Source organism: Parus major, chromosome 26, assembly GCF_001522545.3.
Source record: "Parus major isolate Abel chromosome 26, Parus_major1.1, whole genome shotgun sequence".
Taxonomy (NCBI): domain Eukaryota; kingdom Metazoa; phylum Chordata; class Aves; order Passeriformes; family Paridae; genus Parus; species Parus major.
In genome coordinates, this window is record NC_031795.1 from 2,488,088 (window position 1) to 2,507,550 (window position 19,463).

A 19,463-nucleotide genomic window follows, 5' to 3' on the forward strand; every position below is an offset into this window, starting at 1 on the left:
CGCCGCCCCTCGGCGCGGCCGCCCCTCGCTCCTCCGCCTCCATCTTGGTGCAGCGCAGCGAGCGGGGCCGCGGGAGGGACCGGGCCTGGGCGGCTCCGCTGGTCCGAGGTCGGTTCTCTGCTGTCCGCACCGATACCCAGCGCGGGGCTCGTCTCCGCACCGCACAACCCTTAAGAAATGCGGCTATTTATTTTAATTATTTTTTGGGTTTTTTCTCCACGCATTCTTTACAGATGTCCTTGGCAGTTCTTTAATTCCTTTTTTCTCCCTTATATGTATTTTTTCCTGACACGAAAAGGACTTCACTGCTGTGGCGGTAGCTCATCTCATAGCTGTCATGTACTGGCTGGGGTGCCCAAGAGCCAGTGCTCAGTGCTGCTTTCCAGTATCCATCTGAAAGGAGATGGAGGAGCCTCATCTCCACGGATCTGTGTTGTATGTGCACACTGAAAAGACGAAGTTTCATCTTCACTAAATTGTGACACATCACAGAGGGCTGTTTCTGGAAGCACGTGTTCTGACCCACAGAATGCATGTCCTTGCAGTTGCCTCTTTTTGTGAAGAAAATGGGAAGCAGAACAATGTTGTCATCGGGCAGGTTCCATGTGGGGCTCTGGAGGTGTTTTCTGGCTGTGAACAGCTTCATGTGACCTGCTGTCATTTAGCAGGATCTGCACATGAAAGACCTCAAGAGCAGGGCCCACCTCTTCCCTCTCTTTGCATTAAACCTTTCAGCTGTAAATGCACAAATGCAGGAGGCAGTGAGACTTGGGGGCTGGGCAGCTGCTCAGGGTGTTTGCCATTTGGAGGAGTATTTATAGTAGCTGAATTAAAAAGTAAAGAATTTGAGGCAGATGAGCGCAGTGAGATTTCTTTTTGCTTGAGTTATGCTTGCTTGATGAGGTTTTGTTTTTTTTTATAACTTTAGTAAACCCATCTTGCTATCAATTCAGACTGGGTTTTAATGGAAAGGTTTATGCCTTTACTCCATGACTGATAGAATTAGTTTAATATTACTTGATCAGATGAGGTGTTTTTATTATTAAATGAAAAAGTGATCTCTTTTATGGCCAAAAAAATGATAAATGGCATACGATACGAGCTACATCTCTAGGAGAGCTCTAATAATATCGGTCTAATTAAATGAGAGCAAAGTACGTGAGAAGATTCCAAGTGTGTCTGTGCAGTTCCTGGGATGATGCACTGTGCTCATTTGAGAGCTGAAATGCTGCCCCAAAATAACAGTGTCCTGAAAGACATTGTGGTAACCATTGCCAAAGTGTAATGCTGAGGTGAGGGAAAAACAGTGATAGTTTTATCTTTGGAATAGTTGTGTGTCTTGTGATTTAGAGTATTTTATAATCAGATCTTTCAGTGCAAACTTTTCACACCAGATTTGAACAGCCCTCACCCAGTTTATTTAATCTTTTTCATGTGTGTTTAATGGTTTGACTGGAAAGCTCATTTCAACTGGAAATTCTCAGTGGTGGCTGAAGGAGATGCTTCAGCTGTGGGAAATCACTGAAATACAAACATCTGTAAAACTGGAGATGAGTTTGACATTTGGGGTTCTTGCAACAGCTGCTCTCATGCAGCATTTTCATGATGCTGCATGGCATGAGAGTGAGAGTTTGAAGTGTCTTTGCATTCAGGTTTCAGTCATTTAAAGTGACTCAAATCACCAGAGGGAATTCAAAGCTCAGTATAAGTTGTGAAAGTCACTTTTCTGCTGCACTGGAGAAATAGGCTTTGTACATAATTTTTCTCTTTTGGTGGGACTTAAGATTTGGGGAAGAGTTGTGCTCTGATGCTTCATACCTTCGATTACTGCAGAACTCAGAGCTGTGTTGCTTCTCACCTGCTTTTGTCCACAAAAATATCCTCCCTTTTTTTTCCCCTATCTACTGAGTAAACAACAAACTCAAAACTTGATTTCTTCTCAAGGAAAGCTTCTGTTTCTGTGAGGTTATGTTTTGTATGGTAGGTGGCAGTTTGCTGAAACTGGTTTTCTCATTAAAGGACAAAGTGGCATTGGAAAACTTTAGGACGGCATTAATTGCTAACTAGTTACTGGTGCAGAAGGGCTTCTCCCTGGTGTTAGCTGCACAAATATCACATGTAATCAACATTTTACAAAAACTGTTTAAGAAGTTCAGAGAATGGCTCTGTTATTTTACATGCAGTGTCTGTATACATAATTGAGAAGTTTGTTAATTTTTATACAGTTCTCAATGTGCTTCAAGTACTAGTCCTTAACCTTTGGAAGTAATCCTGAAATTTTAATTCCCATGTATATATATACATCCTATTGCTCCTCTGAGGATCTGTGCAAGCACTTATATAAATTATGGCATAATTTAATTAGCACCCATATAAAGTTATTGATAGGAGGACTAAGGCTTGCTGATGGGTCAAATATTAATGATCAAAATGAAGTTGCCATTTTAATGGTACACACTGGAACCTTCCCTGAGATGCCTGAGTGTGTCTGAAGAGTTCAAAACTGGAAATACTATCTCACTGGCTTGGAGTCTGCCAGTCTTTTGGAAAACAAAACTGGAAGTGGGAATACCAAATATGTCTGTAAAAGAGTTTTTCCTAATGTGGATTAAACCCACTGTATTAAGGTAGAGGAAATGCATCTGTTATTAGTAAGACCTATAACTGATGGGCAAGGAGGTTTGGAAGTAGATTACCTTTAGGGACCCTTGCAAATTAATCCATTCTATGATTTGATGAGATTTACTTCAAAGTGATAGTGTGTGTGTCTTTCTCCTTTCTCCAGTATGAAGTGGAACAGAACAGAATTTACCACCTGAAACTGCTGCTTCAAGTTCAGATCAGGAAAAGAATATAAGTATACCACATTGTAACAACTCAAGACCAAAGAAGAGGCAACTTACACTGAAGAAGATACAAGGCTTGATCTGAAACAAGAAGTTTGTGCCTACTCAACAGCTTCAAAAGAGCACGTCCCGACGCTGCTATAGTAGTCTTTGTTTTCTCCAGTGCTGTAGTGAAACTGCCCAGGGCAGCAGCACTTGTATTCTCTAGAGCTTGATAGATCACCTTCTTTTGCTATCTTTTTCCTTCTCTTTTTGTCTCTTTTCCCTTTGTTCCCTTTTTTAAAATAATAGCAGTCTTCATCCTTAGAAACTTGTGCTGAAACAGAAGAATCGGCAAATACTACTGAAAGTGCAATATTTGAATATCACTGCGAGGTTGGTGCACGTGGTGGGGAAAGAGATAATTGTATATTAAATATATGTGTGTGTGTATATATATATTACATACTTTTGAACTTTGTTCTTAGTAAGTTTTTAACAGAAGGGGGTGGGGTTGGTTAGTTTTTTTAAATAGATTTTGATAATAAATCCATTTAATAGAGGCCCTGGCACAGAGTGCCCAGAGAAACTGTGGCTGACCCTGGAAGTCCAAGGCCAGGTTGGATGGGGCTTGAAGCAACCTGGGATAGTGGAAGCTGTTGCTGCCCATGGTAGGGGTGGAAAAGGATGATCTTTAAGGCCCCTTCCCACCCAAACCATTCAGTAGTTCCATGACTCTTTGTTTCTATGTTCATTTAGTAAGGTGAATTCATAGTACCTGCAATGTGGTCCTATATAACAATACTTAAAACCCTTGAGAGCTGATTATTGGTATTTCTCTCTTCTATTAGCAATAGGTTTGTGGTTCCAATCCCTTTTCTCAAATAATTTCTCTTTAGTCTTTTAATTTTACATCACAGGTATATTTTTTTTCTTTCTCTGAATATTTCTTTTGGTGGGGTTAATAGTTCATATTCCTGTTACAAGATGTACGAATTTGACAATTATCTGGAAAAGCTGCTGATACTTTATAGTATCTTTGTACAGCAAATCTTAGTGCCACCTGAGGAATCTTTGTTTGAACTGAAGTTGTCAGGCTTTATAGGACTGATTGTGCTGTGCTGCTAATGCTCCTTTAAACTCAGACTGTTAAATGATGTCATGCAGTTGTAGTCTGAGCAGGAGGTGAAGCACTGTGGCTCTCTAACCCTAAGTGAGGCTATTCTGAGCTAAATTTTAAGCTAGGTTTTTGTCATTTTCTCTCTTTGATGTCCCTTTAGTTTATGTGTGAGGTAGGGTGTCTGTTTGCTGCTTCCCTTATATCAGAGGTAAGGTGGCCATTTGGTGACTCACAGAAGCCTTTGGCAGGCTCTTTCTAACTTCTAGAATGGGTTAATGCTCTGGCCTGTAATTCTCCTGGGAGAAGGTATAATAGCATATCATTTTCTCTTCCCCCAGCCACCCTACTTGCAGGACCAGTTTATTTTTGAAAAGTATTTCAAACTCTAGGATAGCTTAAAACACATCAGCTGTTGTGTTCCCACAAGGACATTTTCTTGTGTGGAGGGTCCTGGGGTCGCCTTCCTCAAAAGATGAGGATTGTTACCTTGAGATGAAGCTGACAGGAACTAGTCAGTAAGTCTTGGCAGCTTTATCAAGTGCATTTTGTTAAATACTCAGAGAAAATGTGTTCTTTAAACATAATCCAGTGCAGAAAAAAAATGTGGCTGTTGTGGCTTTTGTCCTTTGAGCAGCTTGGGCTGGACAGAAGGGGAAAGAGACCTTTGCTGGGGCAACAGTTACCCCAGAAAGGTGGTGGAACCTCTGTCCTTGGGGGTTTCCAGGGCTCAGCTGGACAAAGCCATGGCTGCCTTTGTTGGCAAGAGGCCTTTGAGGATGGAGTTCTCTGTGTGTCTCTAACAGGGTCTTGTTATTTTCTGGCATGGCAATATTTCATGACTTGAATGTGTTTAGGGTATTGATTTATACCACTCGCTGCAGGTTGATTGTCTAAGAATAAGAAGGAGCATTGAATGAACTTAAGAGATTGTTACTAATTTTTAAGGGAAAGAAAAGTGAGATGTAGAGCAAGGAAATAAGTAGTGCATGTTACAGAAATGATATCACAGCAGATTTAGCAGCTCAGTGAATTCTTGAAGAGACTTGGTGGTAATACTGTACTGTGGAAGTGTGCTGACCAGTGCTGTGGGATGGAGACCATTACACAGTGTCCTGGAATCCTTTTGCCCCCTCAGGTCATTCCCCCAGCTTCTGTTATTTGTGTTTTTCTTCATTTGCATCTGCCCCATGTGGGTCTGAACCAGAAGGGGGGAGAAGACCTCCTCTTCTTAGAGGTCCAAATACTGTCAATCTTCACTTTGTGTGCTTGTTTCCAATTTATTTTTCTAATGTCAGTCTCCAAGACCAAAGATTGCAGCTCAGAGATTTCACAGCAGGTGTTTTTTGGTGCTCTTTGATCACTTTTAAACTGATTTCCAAACAGCAGAATAAGAATGCTGTGCCTTCTAGTACATTAAGTAACTCACTGGCTGTGTTAGAGTGAGAAACATGACCCTTTTACAAGTTGCTCAGGTGGTCTTTTATCTCCACTAAACACATTGCTGAGTAATTTTTAATCTCTCCACTTGTTGCAGCAAGAAACAGAGAACTGATACGATCTCACAGTTTCCAAATTAAAGCCTCTGGAAACTAACAAAAATCCTGTATATTTTAAGATGCTTATTGACTGGAGGGAAGAGGGTTGCTTCACTTGTCTCTCTTGAATTACAGTTTACTGAGTTGTAATACATTTCATCTGATGTAATTGCTAACCTGTAAATCTAAGTGCCCTGCTTTAAAAAGGAGACTTGTACATCAAAAAAGCCAATGGGCTGGTAAAAGGATTGGGAATGTTTCAGGGGTGAATCTGTGACTTGAAAAGAAAAAACACCCAACAAAATAAAATGTTTTAATAGATGTCACTACACCTTTAGTGCTATTTTCTGTGTCTTTCTAGCACTTGAGCTTCTATGCTGCAGGAATGTTAAATTCTGGTTATTAATTCCATAACTATGCAAAACTATTTAATGACTTAGTACAGTTTTCTAGTATGAAAGATTGACACATGAAGGGGGGATAAACTGTATAGGGATTTGGACCTAATTATGTTGATTCAGAACTGTTGCATTTTCCTAATCACCTGTTTAGTTTGGAAGAGCAGATACTTCAGATATTTTCAGGCTCTGGTGTGAAACGGTGAATGTGGGAGTAGTTTGAGGTGTAATACTTGAAAAATGCCAGAAGTATGTTTTGTTCTAAGCAAGCTTTGTTTTGGTATTACAGTTCTGGCTTGTTTTATAAATATGTTGCCTGTATAAATTTCAAGGATTATTGTGCTAAAAAAAACTCAACTCTTTAGGTGGTGTTACTGTTTTAAGAGCAGAATAAAACTTAAAACACATTTCAGGAATGTGTCAGTAACTTCCACAAGCTCTTTGTGTTAACTGTGCGATGGGGGTGTGAAGGAAGGAAGCTAATGTTGAGTATTGTTCTTTGCCTGTGCTTTTTTTGGCCCAGATGAGCTTTGATCCAAACCTGCTCCACAACAATGGACACAACGGGTACCCCAATGGTACTTCGGCAGCGCTGCGCGAGACCGGGGTCATCGAGAAGCTGCTGACCTCGTACGGCTTCATCCAGTGCTCGGAGCGGCAGGCCCGGCTCTTCTTCCACTGCTCCCAGTACAACGGCAACCTGCAGGAGCTCAAAGTAGGAGGTACCTGAGCTTTGGGATCAGCCCAGTCTCTCACTTGTCAGAAAACACCCTCTGCTGCTTCTGGGGCTACAGCACCAGTGAATAACTCACTGCTCCTGGCAGGAGCCCTTCCCAGCACTTTGTGCAGCTTATGGTGCACACTTGTTGTGGGAAAGGAAAAGGTGCAGTGTTAGGTCAAACTTGTCTAGCTGAGATGGAAGCAAGTACTCAGACTGTGGGAGAATTTACCTCTTGTGCTCCCTGTTTCTTTGTTTAGAATTATTCTGAGGATGGCCAAGTGTTTTTCAGCAGGAGGAGGATGCAACTTCATGCTGATAATTGCTGTGAGAGTGAAGATTTTGAGCTGTTTCATGGCCTTTGTTGTGATGTCTGACTTCAATGTGGAGTCTGCTGTACAGCAAGCAAAGTAGGGGGAGGGAATTGCTGTGAAATTACACCAGAATAGTTCATTGACAACAGGAGATAATAAGGAGAATAATCAGAAAATTTGTGCAAATCATGTGTCCTTCCTTGGTAACAAAAGGACCTGAGTTCTACTTGATTGTGTTTGTCTACAAGCAGTGAATTAAACTCAGCCATTGAATGATTTTTGTAAAAAACCCCAATCCCAGACAGAACCCTGACAGCATTGCAATGTTTGATTGTCTTGCAGACGATGTTGAATTTGAAGTGTCTTCTGATCGCCGAACTGGAAAACCCATTGCTATTAAATTGGTGAAGATAAAGCCAGAAATATTACCTGAAGAACGAATAAATGGACAAGTTAGTGCCTATTTTCTATACCTGCATCATTTCCATCCTTTCCTTTGATACAGAAAACTGCGTTAATTTAGCATGGATATTAACTGCCTTCAGTATAGGTATACTGAAATATATTTCAGTGTGCTCTGGTAAAAATTCAGAGGTTCAGTTTGAGCTCTTACTTGGCTCCAAACACTTCTTAGAGCCAAGAGGGGTTCTGTGAGATTGAAAAGTTGTGGTGTGGCATTCCCTGCTGAGTGTGTAGTGGAGGATACTGAGATTCATTTTGTGTACAGCAATGCCACTCCTGAAATGACTAGCAATGGATTTTTTTTATTTTTTTTTTTTTTTGACTGGTAGGTTGTGTGTGCTGTTCCTCACAATTTAGAGAGTAAATCTCCAGCTGCCCCGGGTCAAAGTCCAACAGGGAGTGTTTGCTACGAACGTAATGGGGTAAAGCTTGCGTATTTTACTTAAACTCTTCACTGATCCATCACTGTGGTCTATGAGAAAAAAAAACGAAAAACCAGCAGTTTAATGTAGACAATTGACACTGCACTGCACTGAGCTGTGCAGATTGACAGTTTTTGACCAAAAAAGAGAAGCATGCTTTGGTAATTACTACAAAAAATAATCTTATTTAGACAGTTTGCTTACTTATATCTGTGGAGAACTTCCTAGAGCCAAATAGTTTTTTTGTCTTAAGCTTGATGAAGTTCATGTATCTTTATCTTGAATTTGAATGCTTAGAAATTGGCCTTTAAAGATAGTCATGTACAAAAACCTTTCAACTTAAGCTGCTTGTTACATACTCACCAAAACAGCACGATGTAAAAAGAATGTTTTGCATGCCATGTTTATTATTATTGATTTTCTCACTAAATTAAGCAGATATTGTTATTAAAATTGTTTTACTCTTTCTTTGAAACAACTGTTCTGCAAATAGAGTAACTTCAGTTAATGTTAATTTACAGGAAGTATTTTACCTGACTTACACCCCAGAGGATGTTGAAGGAAATGTACAGCTGGAAACAGGAGATAAAATAAACTTTATAATTGATACAAATAAACAGTAAGTTGGTACTTCTTTTCTGGCTTCATATTTTGATTTAGTAGTTAAGCAGAATTTATACCTATTCCAAGAACTATTATATGAAATGCAGTCTTAATTTTTGTTTCAGTTTGGAATTTATAGTTGGGTTTTTTTTTATTTTTCTCTAGTACTGGTGCTGTAAGTGCTCGTAACATTATGCTATTAAAAAAGAAACAAGCCCGCTGTCAAGGAGTAGTCTGTGCCATGAAAGTAAGTGATTTTAAGGTTCATTTGAAAATGAAATGCTATTTTGAAGAGTGGTGTTCAAAGTAATACTTAAGTTGTTAAGAGCTGTTAAGAACTTGGTCTGTGGGTGTAAACAGCTCATCTTTGATACTGATGTTCTTCTTAACAAAGAAAGTTCCATTTATTTCTGTTTATATATTTTTTGTGGCAGTCAGCTGTGTACACCTGGAAGTGCTTTGCTGGGATTCAGATTCCATTTTGTATTTAACAGAACCTGTCAAATGATTTATTGGTATGCTGTGATAATAGACAATTTAACACTGAATTTTCTATTCACAGGAAGCCTTTGGATTTATTGAGAGAGGTGATGTCGTGAAGGAGATATTCTTTCATTATAGTGAATTTAAAGGTGACCTAGAAACCTTACAGCCTGGTGATGATGTGGAGTTTACAATCAAAGACAGAAATGTAAGACGAAATCCAGTAAAACGGAAGCCAAGGTCCTGGGGAATAACTGCACAGCTCTCTGCTTTCCCCAGCTTTAAAAAAGGGGGGAGGAGGTTCATTGTGAAATGTCTGTTACTTTCTCTCTTTTTTTCGGGTGTTTGACTGATTTTGTGCTCTTAGGGTAAAGAAGTTGCAACAGATGTTAGACTTCTGCCTCAAGGAACTGTCATTTTTGAAGATATCAGCATTGAACATTTTGAAGGAACTGTAACCAAAGTAATTCCAAAAGTACCCAGCAAAAACCAGGTGAATTTCAGTAGTTAAATGAATTTGTGTAATGCTGGTCTGATTGTATTGAATTCCAGTCAAACAGTTGTTCCCATTTCCCAATACCTGTTTGCTGCAAAAGCATCATGTCGGAGTAAAGATTTACTCTTTTTCTTAATTTCAAATCCAAAGAGGGAGAGTTAATATAGTGATACATGATGGGAGTGTGTGCTTTCTTTAATGTTTCAAATACTTGCTATAAATTTTTGTGGGGTTAGGACATATCCTTAAAGCAAAAGACTCTAGGGAAAAAGGGAAAAAATATTTGCTGGGATCAGCCAGATCTATGGACTCTTGTGAGTGTTAACAGTTAATGAGGCTTTTGGGCTGTAATGTTTGACTTGGAGGAGTATTCATGAGCACTTCCACTAAGGTTTTAGGTGAATCTCTGTTAGCGTGGGAAGGTTTGGAGTGTTTGGAAGACTTTATAAGAAAGCCTTTTAGAAGTGTTTTGAGTATGGTTAGAAACTTATTCTTGAAATAGGGAGAATTCCTTCTGCAGGATATGGTTGGGGCTTAAAAAACCCTCAGGCCAACCATCTGAACCTTGCATTGGGCAAGTTCCAGATGAGGAGTGGTGGGAATGGAGCAGAGCTGGAGTCCAGCAGGATTTGGCAGGAACCCTTGTGCTGTTGGCAGCTGTGCTGAGCCTTACAGGTGAACTCAGCTTTCTCTTTGGTTTTCTGTCCCCAGAGCGATCCATTACCCGGCCGCATCAAAGTGGACTTTGTGATTCCTAAAGAGCTTCCCTTTGGAGACAAGGATACAAAATCCAAGGTGACCTTGCTGGAGAGTGACCACGTTCGGTTCAACATTTCCACGGACAGGCGCGACAAACTGGAACGAGCCACCAACATTGAGGTTCTCCCCAACACTTTCCAGTTTACTAATGAAACCAGAGAAATGGCAAGTATCCATCTCTAAACATTTCTGATTCTTGAGGGGAAGTGAAAGTAAAACATGAGTTGAGGGCTGTCTTCTACAGTAGATACAGAAATCCCTCATGTTTTCCATTGCCTGCTCTGAAATCCAGCTTGCCAACCTGCAGTGCAAGCAAAATAAAAAAATCAGAATTAATGCTCTGCATCTCTGCCTTAATAAAATCCTAACTATTTTATAATATTTAAATGAAATTATATTAGGCAATTAGACATTAACTGGCCTCTTGGATGGGATTGCTAGCTGGTTATAGCAGACAGAAGTAATGTAACCTTGAACTGACAGTGTAAGATTCACATACTTGAGTCTAAGGAAGTAACTACTCATCCTAGGAAAACTGGAAGACCCTGGGACTACCCTGCTTCAGGTAGTGAAAAGTGTAAATAATTGGAGGAGGGACTGTGAGCAGCTTTTGTATTTCAAGTTTTTTGGCCAGTCTTTATTTTGGGGGTCAAGCAGAAAGATGGTAAAGAGCAGAGTTCTCCTGGTACAAGAAACTCTTTGTGGATAACAGAGACTAAGATGGATGTGCTAATGAGTATTACAGAATATCTTTCATTCCTGTAACTTGGAATGTTGGTTCTGTTCCAACTAGACTGTAACTTGGCTTTTCTTTGCAATTTGGAGTTCAATTAAAGTGTTGTCACATCAGTGTGCTGTGAATTATTGTCTCTTGGCTTTAAAAAATCCCTGAGTTTTGATTTCATCCTTTAAGATTGTGTGTTCCTGTCCTAATGACTTCTTGTATTTCTGCTCTGGCTACATCCACCTGCCTGCCTGAATTGAGCTGTTATGGGAGTGCTAAGTGCTGGCAGCTTCTAGGAGGGTTTGTTGGTTTGCGGAGTTTGTGGAATCTGTTTAAGAGAAGAGTGTTCCTAAGGGTGGAAGGTACCTTTGCACTGTCATTCAGATCCTCTAAGCTTGTCCTGAGACTTGTTAAACTCTGCATTAACGGGGTTGAAGGCAGTATGTTAGTGAATTCTACCTTAATTCTGGCAGGATCTAGGGTTTGGGTTTATGTCAGTATATATCACTCAGCATTCCATTTCTTGTGGTTATCAGGAAGGCCACTAAACACCTGTGTCACATGGGAGTGTGTTCCCATAACACACAGCCACGGGTATGGGAGTCTTGTTTAACAGTTTCTTTATAATTCCTTTGTGACTGGAAAGCTGATAGTTTTTCTCTTGAACTTTTCTCTGAACACTGATTTTATTTCCTGTTTTTATAGATGGTTGTGTGTTTAGTGTGTGCATGTTTTATATGCTCCTATAGATGATACAGTGTTTGTAGGGCTGCCCCTTGTGTTCCCTGTGTGGTGATACTGGCAGGTTCTGTAACTTCGGTCCTTGGTAGTGGCTTAAGTTAATATTCTCCACGTCACTCTTCATCACGAGTTAACTTCAGAAATGTGGTGGGAAGAACTTGTCTGCATTTCAGGTTGACCAGGGCCATGAGCACCAGGGTTTGCAAGGAAGGACATTGCTGAAACCAAGTGTTTTCCCAGGATTCAGGCCTTCCTGCCAACTCCTGACGCATGGAGCAGCTGCAAACAGATGTCACATACCAGGGATTAAACTGTAACTGTTGGTTTGGCTGTTCCAGGGTGTGATTGCAGCAATGAGGGATGGCTTTGGCTTCATTAAGTGTGTGGACAGGGATGCTCGGATGTTCTTCCACTTCAGTGAGATCATGGATGGGAATCAGCTCCATATTTCTGATGAAGTAGAGTTCACCGTCGTTCCTGTGAGTGGATTTAAAACTCCTATGAAATCTCAGCATTTAAATAAATTACGCACAGTCTGCCTATAACCTGGTGGATTTCTTTTCCAGGATATGCTGTCTGCCCAAAGGAACCATGCCATAAGGATTAAAAAGCTTCCCAAGGGCACGGTTTCCTTCCACACCCAGTCAGAACATCGCTTTGTGGGCACTATAGACAAAGAAGCCATTCCAGCCAAAGCTACTAGCCCAAATAAAGGCAAAGAGAAGGTAATGCTGCTCTTCTGCTTGTGAATCTCTCTTCTGCATTCCTGCCATTGCAGACTGAGTCTGCTTCCTTAAAATCTCTAATTCAGCTGGGTTTGAAGCACTGTTCTTTCTGTATAAATGTGAACTACAGCTGATGACAGCAGTCAGTGAAACCTAACTGCTCTGAACAAGATAATAAAAGTATTGCTAATAGTCATTAGTGATCATATTGTTGTTGAGGGTAATTTCCAGGAACTTGATAGGGAGGTTTTCTACCTCCCACTACAGAATATTTTAGATAGAATTTTAAGATACAAGTTTAATGGGGGGTAATCTCTTACTGTTCTGTTCTGCTGTTTTAAAACAATGCCAGAATACTTGAAAGTTCCAATAAATGCTTCCTGGAACTGGTGGCAATACCTTTCATTGCCTTTTAAAATACTGTATGGTGTGATTTAAAGCTTCTTACCCAGAGTTTGGTGTGTTACTGTAAAACCACTGAGACTCCAATGAGCAGTGCTTGAACTGTGTTTAGGAAACTGTTCCTAACGAGACAATGATTGCTGAATTCTGACCTCTTGTTTTCAGGAAGCTGAGGATGGAATAATTGTGTATGATGACTGTGGAGTAAAACTGACCATTCCTTACCAGGCCAAGGATGTGGAAGGATCTACTAATCCCCAGATAGGAGATAAGGTATGAGAATTAAGTGTACTATTGGGAAATGCTGTTCTGGGCATTGTGGGGTGTGAGCTTCTCTTTGCCTTTACTTGGAACACATGGAGGACAAGACATCTGTGTGGTATCACCTGGAATGTTGTGTTGAAATGAATCAGTCTTCTGTAAGTAAAAAAATACCCTCCAACTTGGTGTTATATAGATGGAAATAGTGTCTTACTGTGTAAATGATGCTTTTTAAACAAATAATTTTTATCACTAAGTGGACACTGCTTTTCAAGAGGAAATTATTTAGCATAGAGACTAAGATGGATATTGAAGAGGGAGAATGTTCCCTCATGAGCTTATTCGCCTGAGAGACAGTGGAAAGGGAAAAAGCTTAGAGATGGGAAGAGCAACAAAACCCTCAGGAGCCATTCTAGTTACTGTTTATTGTCTCTAAAAACTGAAACAAGGAGTGAAGTGGGGCACTTCCCACTGTGCGCCACTGGTGAGCAGTGTAGGGAAAGGAGATGATCCTCATGGACAGAAAGATTCTCATGTTTAAGGGCTGAAAAACTGAGTGCTGGAGACTGGCTTGCCTTGCAGGTATCCCAGGTGCTGCTCCCTGGAATGTAGGAAATGTCCATGACTGACCTGATTATGGGATAGTAGTGACTAGGAAATTACTTTCTGTGAGAGCTCAGGTGCTGCTGCAGAGCTACACAGCTTCAAAATGAGTTTGAAGATTTTTTGGTAGTGGTGTTTTTCTTTGCATTTTTCTGTCTGGTGTTGATTCCCATCTCTCCACCAGGTTGAGTTCTGTGTGTGTGAAGTGAAGAGAACCGGGCTGCAGACGGCTGTTTCTGTCAGGATGCTGGGACGCAACTACAGCTCCAAGAGGCTCTTGGGATACGTGGCAGCCCTGAAAGATAACTTTGGGTTTATTGAAACAGCCAATCATGATAAGGAGATCTTCTTCCACTACAGGTGAATGGCAGCTTTATTATTTGATTGTGTGTCTGTTTGTGGGGAGTGTGAGGGTGTGGAGTTTGTTGGGTTGAGTGTTAAACACACACACACACACAATATATGTATATTTTTATATATATAATATTATTTAAATATATATATATTTATAATATACAAAACATATTTATTATATAACTATATGTTTTATATATGAATATATATAAATGTATATATATAAATGTATATTTATATATATGCTTAGATATCTACAGTTTTATTTATCATCTCTGCTGGACTGGTTCAGGCTTTTCTGTTAGTCAGCAGTCCTGCAGTTCAGTGCCTCTAATTCCCAGGCCTAGAAATCCAGTTGTGTTATGTATTGAAATGCTTCACTTTCCGGAATGGAGGTTGCTTGTCAAGTGATGAGGGATTTAAATAATTTCTGATAACTAATATAGATGATGTGTGAGCATCACAATTGTCATGTAAATAAAGGAAAACTCTTTATCATTCTGTTCCTGTAGTGAATATTGTGGTGATATCGATAGCCTGGAACTTGGAGACACTGTGGAATACAGCTTGTCGAAAGGCAAAGGAAATAAAGTTAGTGCAGAGAAAGTAAACAAAACACATGCAGGTAAGGCTGTACCTGGTGTTTTCTGCCTGCAGGGCTCTTGGCACATGCTGAGGAGTAAAGTTTGTTAATGATCCATTTACAATTGGAGCTGAAAGGAAGAAGATGCTCAGTGTGGGTTGGTCTTTGGTTGCCTGAAAGCTGCTGCCTGTGTTTGCAGAGAACAGACAAGAGAGGCAGAGTGGCAGAACTGGCCAAATCAGTACCTGCACTAATTGTGCTGTTCCTCACAGGGAAAAGATTGCAGGAGCAGGGCAGGTGGTGGAGGGTATTGAGGACTTGAGAGTGGGGGGAATTCATACTTTAAAATTATTGGATGATTAACTTGAATTGGGAATGTAGTGGAAGAGAAAAAAAGGAAACACTTTGATTTGCTTTTCAAGCTTTTTGACCTTAAGTTTCTTGAGAAAAAATTTTCTACTTCCATGTATAATATGTCAGTGTGATTTTGATTCCGTGTCATGCAGTGCAAAATGTTGACTCCTGGTGAATCTGAATCACTTACTTAAATCAATTTTAAAATAAACTATGATTAAAACATCCTGTTCTTCTATTCTCGGTCTCTTTTCAGTGAATGGTATCACTGAAGAAGCTGATCCAACTGTTTACTCTGGTAAAGTAATTCGTCCCTTGAGGAGTGTAGATCCCACACAGACAGAGTACCAGGGCATGATTGAAGTCATGGAGGATGGTAAGATTGCTTCCTTTTAATTAAGTGTTCTTTTCACAAGTGCACAAGTTGAAGGCACTGTAAATAGAGCTGTTGAAGATTTTATTCACACTACAAACTGTATCCATGCTGCTAAGATGATTCTAAAAGCAGCATTTGTAATACTGGAAATCTGAAATCATGTGGCAAAGGCCTCTCAGTTCTGTCTCATACTTTTTCCCTAGGTGAGATGAAAGGAGAGGTCTATCCTTTTGGAATTGTTGGCATGGCAAACAAAGGTGACTGTCTGCAGAAGGGGGAGACAGTAAAGTTCCAGCTGTGTGTGCTGGGTCAGAACGGGCAGACGATGGCAGTGAACATCACCCCGTTCCGCAGGGCCACCGTGGAGTGTGTCAAGGACCAGGTGAGTGCCTGTGAGCATCAGGGCCTTGGTGATGGGAAATAGTTGCTCCAGCTGGCACAGAGCAACTGAGGACCACTTCAGCACTGGAATTTAGGGGGTTGAGCCCAAACACATTGCTCTGGACTCCAGCTCTAGGGAGCAGGTGTGGTAACCCAGGCTATGCCAGACTCTGGTGTGACTTGAGTAAAGGTGAGCTCAGAGGCTGGTTTGGTGCTGTAACATCAGAACTGCTGGGCAGCAGATAATTCTGAAGATTTGGGTTTGAGATATCCTAGAAATTGCTTTAACTGGTTTCTGCTGCACAGAGTATTTTAAAAGTGTTCAGAAAAGCAAACAAAACATGCACATACTTCGCTTCTGGAAGAAACTTCTTCACAGCATTAAGCAGTAGGTGATTAGAGTTCACCTGAAATGCAAAGGCTGATCTTTGCCCTCATTGCATCTTGTAATGATTAGAAAGTTAAATGCTGCAAATGCTTTCTTTTTTTAGAGATACCGTGCAGCACTACTCTCCATTCATTTTTGGAGAGAGTGGATGAATATTCCTGACTTACACATGAGCAGAATGGAAAATAGAAGTAAATGATTTCTTATCCCAGTGTGAGACCAAAAAATGGAGTGGTTGCTGCTGTGTAACTTCAGGGTGGAGTCTGAGAGCTTGGGGCACTGCTCTTCTCTGTTCGATACACCTGCCAAGACCTGGGGGCAGTTCTCAGAACTTGTTCTACAGACTTTAGGATTTAAATGTGACTTTACAATGCCAGGAAGAGTGCCTGGATTTCCAGAAGTGTTTCTGGACAGAATGTTCTGATCACTGCAGAAATTGTATTTCCACTTCTGTTAGGCACCACAGTTTTGAAGTTTTATTTAAAAGTAGTTAAACTATAGTGATGAGTAAGTTAATGCATGTGTCTGGATGCAGAGCAAATCAATAACATTGTGATGTGTTGCTTTTCAGTTTGGTTTCATTAACTATGAAGTTGGTGACAGCAAAAAGCTCTTCTTCCATGTCAAAGAAGTCCAGGATGGTGTGGAGCTCCAGGCTGGGGATGAAGTGGAGTTCTCCGTAATCCTGAACCAGCGCACAGGAAAATGCAGTGCCTGTAACGTGTGGCGTGTCTGGTGAGGCTCTGGGATTGAAGGGATTGAACCTGGCACAGTGTCTGCATCCCTGCAGGCTGGGTCCTCCTGAGCTGGACATTCCTGGAACAGGTGCTCTGGGTTCCAGCTGACTCCAGGGGGAGCCACACCTGAGAGTTCCCAGCTCTTAGAGGGGATCCAGTGCAGGCAGCAGCAGCACTCCCAGCTCTTCCTATGTACAGATGGCTTGTTCTCTTTTTAACGTATTCTTGAACTTTCTCTATAGCAGGAATTTGGATACAGTCTTGCAAGTGGAAGTTAATGAAAAGGAAACTGATGGCTTTCCTGTGTGGGTGCTGGCGTCTGGCCAGCACACTCCATAGTGCTGCCACCTTTTTCTTGAAGAGCAGCTTTAATTTTTAAATAGAAAACTCATGTTTTAGACACTCTTCTTTTTGGCATGGCATTTCTTACAAGTGATGGGTTTGGGTTTTTTTTAACTGTACACATTTGAAGAAATCTGCATAATTTGTATTATGAGATAATTATTGAGGTAGCACTTCAGCAGTAACAGAAAGCTAATGTTTTTGTCTTAAAATTCTGTGTTCCCATTATTTTCAGAGATGTTAATTCTCTGCCATGATATGCTGGTAACTTGCAAGCCTTTATTATTGCACTTAAATCACAGAATGGGTTGTGTTGGAAAGGAACTTTAAATCCATCTTGTTCCACCCCTGCTGTGGGCAGGGCCACCTGCCACTATTCCAGATAGCTCCAAGCCCCATCCAGCCTGGCCAGGGATGGGGCAGCCCCAGCTTCTCTGGGCAATAGAAATGTAGGAAGCACTGGTTAGGTGTGTGTGAAAGACCACTACTCCCTAAAGAGCACCCTCTGGAGAGCACTGAGCTGCTGCTAGTGCAGAGTGCATAGCAAGGTTTGGGCCAGGCTGTCACACAGCATCAGTCCCGCAGCCTTTAAGTGCTGGAGATGACTGTGCTCAAGGCCTGTGGCAGCCTTGGGGTGCCTTGCCCAGCTCGGGGTGACCCTGTCCCATGTGTGCTTTCTTGCAGCGAAGGCGCCAAGGCTGTGGCTGCTCCGCGTCCCGATAGACTCGTGAACCGTTTAAAGAGCATCAACCTGGACGATGCCAACGCCCCGCGGCTCACAGTGCTCCGCCAGCCCCGGGGTCCTGACAACTCAAAGGTACAGACACCAGGGCAGCAGGTGCCAGGGGACACAACACTGCTGCCTCTGTCAGCAGCTGGTGTCTGCTGCTGTTCTGTGGTGAGCTCGGCTGTGCCAGGTGAGCTGTGCTTTCAGAGGAGCGCACAGGAGAGAAGCAACCCACTGCTGCCTGTGTTGGAGCCTTTCTGTTGTGGTTTGTCTTGGCTGTCTTAGGTTGCACTTCATTTATTAGCCTCAGAGGTAGCAAGTGAAGTCCATTTACCTAGACTTGTGGCTTTCACACAACATTCTGTCACTTCTTGATAAGCAGGAGAAAAGTGTCAAATCTCTGAGGTGTTTTGGACTACAAAGAACACCCCACAGAACCTGTTTTCTTGCTCTCTCTGTTTCTGAAGACAAACATGACTAATTAGAAAGGTGCTGCTTGGGTGGAACAGACCAGGCTCTGCCTCAAAGCCCAGTGGCAGTGCCAGGTTCACGGTTGGACTTGATGATTTTAAAGCCCTTTTCCAGTCTAAATGATGTCATGATTTTGTGGTGCTGGAGCTAAAAGTTTGTTCTGTTTTCCTTGCAGGGATTTGGTGCAGAGAGAAAGATCCGCCAGGCTGGTGTTATAGACTGATCCCAACCCCATGGCGACATTGGGCCGCGCGGTGGGGCTGGTGAAGGGTACTGAATATCTCCCTGTTCACCCCTTCCTCCAAATTCTCAGAAGCTATTCCACCAGTTTTAACACCTTCTCATGTTATGTTTAAAATTAAATTTACGAAACCATTTTAAATTTCTGCACAGTTGCATTCTGGAGAACTTTAAGGTGGCGCCTTATAGTATCACATTTTAGAAGCTTGTTTTGAATGGTGCATTTAACGCAACTGGTAACTGCAATCTCCATTGCCTCTGTGAGTAAACATAGACAGCTCTGCTCAGGCAGACCTTGTGGAATTCTGCACTACAGTTATTATGCTTTACCCTTGTTTTTGGCCAAGGTTTATTATGCCTTAGTGCTCAGTTGCATTACCTTCCTTCCCAAGTGGAAGGGAAGACTTCAGCTCACTCTGCTCGAATTCTGAGGACCATGTGAGGGTGGAATAAGTTCAGTTTCTGTCAGATCTCCACAAACATTCAGATACCTTGAGTTGATGGCCAAATGTTACAGTGTTTTCCTTGTTCATTTAACTTGACCCCTTTTGCCAGCCCTTAGAGCTCAGTGCAAGTCTCTCCCAGGGTCGGTGGATTTTGTAGTGTTCTGGAACAGACAGTGCAGAATTTCATAAGGCTGAGGTGTGCCATCAGTGTGGTAATTTAAATATATTTAAAACAATGCACAAATCTGCTGCTGCTTAGAACACTGCAGCTTCTAAACCCAGTTTCTTTTACTGATTTAAATTTAAAAAGAAAGAAGTTGTGCCTGAAGTGGATACATTTTTTTTGTTCTTTTTGCAGCCGGCACCCAGTGTACTGTAAGAGAATAAATACTTAGGCTTTCCATAGCTGTATTGAGACTTTCATCAAGGTGAATAGTTGATGTCTGTGTGCTTTTTTTTTGTTGTTTTTTTTT

At 41.4% G+C, this 19,463-nt stretch overlaps 2 protein-coding genes across 4 annotated transcripts in view; both read left to right on the forward strand.

Moving 5' to 3' along the window:
* The window catches only part of CSDE1 (cold shock domain containing E1), a 20,125-nt gene extending 712 nt beyond the window's left edge, over positions 1–19,413 (forward strand). Inside the window, exons 2-21 of one of the 3 annotated variants that reach the window (XM_033519880.1) lie at positions 299–435; positions 2,786–3,221; positions 6,402–6,600; positions 7,253–7,362; positions 7,702–7,794; positions 8,316–8,413; positions 8,563–8,644; positions 8,960–9,088; positions 9,248–9,373; positions 10,088–10,300; positions 11,939–12,079; positions 12,167–12,325; positions 12,893–13,000; positions 13,776–13,951; positions 14,458–14,570; positions 15,139–15,258; positions 15,462–15,640; positions 16,599–16,762; positions 17,791–17,923; positions 18,480–19,413. In XM_033519880.1, coding sequence (XP_033375771.1) covers positions 6,402–6,600; positions 7,253–7,362; positions 7,702–7,794; positions 8,316–8,413; positions 8,563–8,644; positions 8,960–9,088; positions 9,248–9,373; positions 10,088–10,300; positions 11,939–12,079; positions 12,167–12,325; positions 12,893–13,000; positions 13,776–13,951; positions 14,458–14,570; positions 15,139–15,258; positions 15,462–15,640; positions 16,599–16,762; positions 17,791–17,923; positions 18,480–18,527 — 2,391 coding nt within the window. In that variant the 5' untranslated portion in view covers positions 299–435; positions 2,786–3,221 and the 3' untranslated portion in view covers positions 18,528–19,413. The remainder of the gene's footprint in view (positions 1–298; positions 436–2,785; positions 3,222–6,401; positions 6,601–7,252; positions 7,363–7,701; positions 7,795–8,315; positions 8,414–8,562; positions 8,645–8,959; positions 9,089–9,247; positions 9,374–10,087; positions 10,301–11,938; positions 12,080–12,166; positions 12,326–12,892; positions 13,001–13,775; positions 13,952–14,457; positions 14,571–15,138; positions 15,259–15,461; positions 15,641–16,598; positions 16,763–17,790; positions 17,924–18,479) is intronic. The other 2 variants (XM_015650757.3, XM_015650759.3) reach the window with 2 other exon arrangements.
* The window catches only part of NRAS (NRAS proto-oncogene, GTPase), an 8,171-nt gene continuing 7,245 nt past the window's right edge, over positions 18,538–19,463 (forward strand). Inside the window, exons 1-2 of the mRNA XM_015650414.2 lie at positions 18,538–18,574; positions 19,349–19,365. Coding sequence (XP_015505900.1) covers positions 18,538–18,574; positions 19,349–19,365 — 54 coding nt within the window. The remainder of the gene's footprint in view (positions 18,575–19,348; positions 19,366–19,463) is intronic.